The sequence below is a fragment of the Pollachius pollachius genome (genome assembly GCF_949987615.1).
Source record: "Pollachius pollachius genome assembly, chromosome: 10".
NCBI lineage: Eukaryota > Metazoa > Chordata > Actinopteri > Gadiformes > Gadidae > Pollachius > Pollachius pollachius.
Window position 1 is genome coordinate 533,377 of NC_136943.1, and position 5,000 is coordinate 538,376.

At 53.8% G+C, this 5,000-nt stretch overlaps 1 protein-coding gene across 1 annotated transcript in view; it reads left to right on the forward strand.

Annotated features, from left to right (window-relative positions):
* The window catches only part of col23a1a (collagen type XXIII alpha 1 chain a), a 121,822-nt gene that overhangs the window by 99,235 nt on the left and 17,587 nt on the right, over positions 1-5,000 (forward strand). The window contains exon 9 of the mRNA XM_079744810.1: positions 4,326-4,400. Coding sequence (XP_079600936.1) covers positions 4,326-4,400 — 75 coding nt within the window. The remainder of the gene's footprint in view (positions 1-4,325; positions 4,401-5,000) is intronic.

The following is a 5,000-nucleotide window of genomic DNA, read 5'->3' on the forward strand; positions in this document are numbered from 1 at the left end:
CTCCTCTTCCCCTATTCTCCCCTCTCTCTCTCTCTCTCTCTCCCCCTCTCTCTCTCTCTCTCTCTCTCTCTTTCTCTCGGCCACCACACACACGTTGGGAGGAGCCAGCGTGTTTTCACTGGGCGGCCGCCATAGCCCCTGGCCGCTGCAGAACATCCAACCCCCCGCCGACAGCGTGCTGACGAGGGCTCAGCAGCTGTCCACACATCGTCCGGGCCTCAGGAACCCGTCCAGGTTGAGCTGAGCGATGATGAGGTGATGTGGAGATCACGGTGGAAACACCAAACCTCACCGCCCAACACCCCCGGGGTCCGGGCACCGCTCCGAGCCAGCCCCCCCGACCACGGCGGGGCCGTCGTTCAGCTCCGCCGTTCCTCAGTGTTGTGTTTTCGAGTGATATCATTCGTCTTCCCGTTCGGAGGTCCGTGTTATTACCGTTCTTTCCTTTCCTTTATTGCAGTTTGAAAAACAGACCCCCCGTGTGTTCAGCGGTGAGCATTCAGGGCTCACTGGCGCGTGGAGGTATCCTCGTGGTTCCCTGAATGAGCTCCTTTGTTTTCAGATGTTCAGGTCGTTGGACCGAACCCGGACAGCACCCGGTCACCTGTTGACTAAAGGGGGATGAGTCATCTGCATAAATAGATGATGGGGGTTGACATTTACATTTTATATTCAGGGCATTTAGCACACGCTTATATCCAAAGCGACTTACAATAAGTACGTTTGTCAGAAGAAAGAGAAACAACAATATATCGCTGTCAGTACAGTGAAGATGTTCATACTAACGGTGGTTAGATGAACCCATTCCCCGTATACAACAGAGATAGCTAGGATAAGATGCTACACAACTAAGTACTATTTTTAAATGCCAGGACGTACAACATACAATAAGTGCGTACATTAAGTGCCAGGATGTACAACATACAATAAGTGTGTACATTAAGTGCCGGCTTACAGTTTGTTGTGAGAATGACATAATTGCTGCACTGTCATCAGTCCAGGGGCTTGAACAGTGTTGTTGCTCGTACTCAGGTTTGCTGAAGGCAGAATTCCAGAGCCTTATTTTCTCAAGAGAACAAATGGGGTGTAGGTTTGCCGTTGCTACCCAGTGGAACCGCATTCATGCCACACTTCTCCGCCATTAGGGAGCATTCTTGATTTGTATCGAGGCACAAGCCGTTTGGCCTCGCAGCGTGTCCTGTGTTCCACGGCAGCGGAGGCTTTTCTTCTGAGGAATCCACTTTCTGGCACTCCTCATTAGGCATTACTTCCAGATTGTAAATATTGGACTTGGCCGTGGCCTCCAGGGCTTTGATGCCCAGTACATGGATACGCTTGTGGCGGGGGAACAAACCTCAGTGCCGCCTGTTAGAAACACTGGTTGGGTCAGAACAGACCTCGCTGTTCTTCCACCCCCTGCTGTTGCTCTTGTGGTTTGGTGCTGCGGTGTGTGTTGAACCGTTATGGCAAGGGAATGGACTGTTAAAGGCTCCTTTCTCTTCTTAAACTTTATGCGTATATTAATATGGAAACAATTTTGTTATTTTCTTAACCAAACCCAGGAGTTAACGCGTTTGGCCTGAGGGCAGCTTCTCTTAGCTAAACCTCCCCGAGGCAGACCCGCTTGACCCCTGACCCCTCGGAGAGGATGAGAGGAGAGCCGTAAAACAACAGGAAGTGGTCGTGCATCTCCGTCTGCCAGCCTCTTCCTGTCAATCCATCACCCCCATTGGCCCCCTGTCGGTGGCCCCCATTGGTCCTCGGAGCGGGGCAGATGCCGGGGACGGCCGGAGCATGTGGTGTCCACCGGGAGCGGCGGGAAGGACACTCTGTCATCCCGACGCCTACGGAGCGGCTCAGAAGCAGCCGGCTCAGGAGGAGCCGGCTCAGGAGGGGCTCAGGAGGAGCCGGCTCAGGAGCAGCCGGCTCAGGAGGGGCTCAGGAGGAGCTGCTCCTGGCTGCTCCTCCGGGAACTCGACGCTGTGCAGTGAGCTAGGAGGAGAGCGGGGAGAGGGGAGACCGGGGCCCCAGGGCGTCTGGCCCAGGCCAGGCAGCGTCAGGTGTCGGGCTGTGACCGGGGGCAGTGGGGACGGACCCGAGCCACCGTGGAGATCCACGCGCAGAAGAGGAACAAATCGATTATTGGTCTTTTTGGACGGTGCGAGCTTGAAGCCACTGCGGTCCTCAGAGTGAATGAACCGCTGGCTGTCCTCGGTGTCCGCCTGGAGCCTGACCAGGGAAATGAGCGTTAAACAGGCCCATACAGCCCCTCTGTCTGCTGCCAAGAAGCACAGGCATATGTGTGGTGCTCATGGTGAGGCTGGAGGGACAGAGGGAATGGGACGTTTGGAAGAGGGAACGATATAGGAGGAGGGAGGAGGAGGAGGAGGAGGAGGAGGGAGGAGGAGGAGGAGGAGGAGGACTCGATGGAGCTGGGAAACCTCAGTTATCCGGAACTGACCACAGCCTGTTAACACAAACCTCATGAACAGGCTAGCGTCTTGCTTACTCTCTTTCTCTCTCCCTCTCTCTACTGCTCTCTCTCTCTCTCTCTCTCTCTCTACTGCTCTCTCTCTCTCTCTCTCTCTCTCTCTTTCTCTCTGTCTCCCTCTCTCTCTCTCTCTCTCTTTCTCTCTCTCTCTCTCTCCCCCCCTCTTTCTACTGCTCTCTCTCCCTCTCTTTCTCTCTCTGTCTCCCTCTCTCACTCTCTCTCTCTCTCTTTCTCTCTCTCTCTCCCCCTCTTTCTACTGCTCTCTCTCTCTCTCTCCCTCTCCCTCTCTCTCTCTCTCTCTCTCTCTCTCTCTGTCTCTACCCCTCTTTCTACTGCTCTCTCTCTCTCCCTCTCTCTCTCTCTCTCTCTTTCTCTCTCTCTCCCCCTCTTTCTACTGCTCTCTCTCCCTCTCTCTCGCTCTCCCTCTCCCTCTCTCTCTCTCTCTCTCTCTCTCTCTCTCTGTCTCTCCCCCTCTTTCTACTGCTCTCTCTCTCTCTCTCTCTCTCTCTTTCTCTCTCTCTCTCCCCCTCTTTCTACTGCTCTCTCTCCCTCTCTCTCGCTCTCTCTCTCCCTCTCCCTCTCTCTCTCTCTCTCTCTCCCCCTCTTTCTACTGCTCTCTCTCTCTCTCTCTCTCTCCCTCCCCCTCTTTCTACTGCTCTCTCTCTCTCCCTCTCCCTCTCTCTCTCTCTCTCTCTCTCTCTCTCTTACTTCAGTGTTTTTCCTCCCCCCCTGCCACCACAGCTCCTCTCTGCTTGTGTTCTTTGGACGGCGGTCAGGCAGATGAACTGTCCGTCTGTCTGAGCAGCGAGCCCTGGTTCTGACCCAGGGGAGGCTCGCCGCTCGCTGGCGGCCACACGGCCTCCGCATGCTTCAACCCCACTTCAAAGGGTCGCCAAGATGAATACATGCACTGAATATATAGATATGATATATATATATAATCATTGTAATGTAATCTGAGACAAACAGAGAAGGGTTATAAGTCACTTCTGAGTAATGCCGTGTGTATTTCAAATGTTTTTTCTTCTGTCCTGTCAGGTTTTATAGTTCATAGTTTTCATTTATGTTTGGATGTATGGAATATTTGCAACAACAAAGTTGAGCCCACTTCCTGTTTGTGTTGTATTTATTACACGTGTTTGAAGAGGTCTGTGTTTTTTTCTAAACGTCATATCTGTATGTTGTCCCCCGGGTTACTTCCTGTTCCTGTGGCCCCCCACCCCCCCTCCCCTCTCTCAGGGCCCTCCCCCTAACACACACGCAGGTCTCTACAGTAATCAGATTCTCAAGGTTTGTCCCTCCCTTCTCCCCGTACCGCCGAGCCCCGCCCCTTATCGCCCCTCCTCTACCTGCTGCTGTCCCTGCACCCCGACGGGCTGATCTGGGTTCAGGGGGGGATCAGCCCCGGCCCCAGATCTGCTTCCGGGGGGGCTCTGCAGCAGACATCTTGTTCTCTTCTCTTCGCAGCTCTCTGTCTCTGCGTCTCGCTGGGGACTTTCCTTGGACTAGATACCGGCTCTTGTTTCGATTGCCTTTCTTCTGTCCTCTCCCCCATCCCTCCCTCCCTCTGCTGTTGATCCACACTGTCCTCTCCGTTGACCTTCTCTCGCTCTTCTCCCTCTCTTCTGCCCTCCCCCCTCCACTCCTCCGTCCCTACTCTCTCTGTTCTTCTCCCCCGGTCCACTCCTCCGTCCCTCCTCTCTCTGTTCTTCTCCTCCGGTCCACTCCTCCGTCCCTCCTCTCTCTGTTCTTCTCCTCCGGTCTACCCCTCTGTCCCTCCTCTCTCCTTTCTTCTCCTCTGGGCCCTTTCCCCCGTCCCTCTCCGCCGCTCTAGATGATCTTTCCTCGCCACGACCACGGCTTCATCTCCGGCGACCAGACCAACACCTTTCAGAGACGCTTTCTGAAGGTAGTAGGTGCCCCCCCCCCCGCGCCCTGCATGCCACACTGCCCCTCTCCCCCCCTTACGCCTCCTTCGTTCACACTATGGCTCCCTTCTCCCCCTGCTGCTAATTCTCCTCTCATCGCCCCCGGACTTCTTACACCCACGCTACTTTCAATTGATTGCATGTTTGTTCCATTTTTCCCAATATCTCGCATGGCTTGTCAACTCTAATTAACATTGTTGTTCGTATTGAAGTTTGTTTTAAGGTCTGCCAGCATGGGAGAAGTTATGGCAGCTCCCTGTTTGATAAATTACTTTTGTTTAAAGTAGAGATGGAAGAACTGTGTGCTTTCCATTAGGGAGGCACTTGAATGCCTTCGATCAGAGAGGACTTACTGTAATTCAAGTCTTCCAGATCTCCAGATCCCTCAGATCTGTGATCATCAGCGCAGGGGGAAGTGCTGCCTTGTTTTGTTATCTGCCGTCCATGCTATCAACGGCCATCAAAGCACTACTGACCAAACCCACCACCACTTAGACAACCTCTCATAATATCACACAGACACCGAGGAATTCTCAATCCCGTGGGCCCAGGGAAACACCGGGACACCAAATATTGCATTG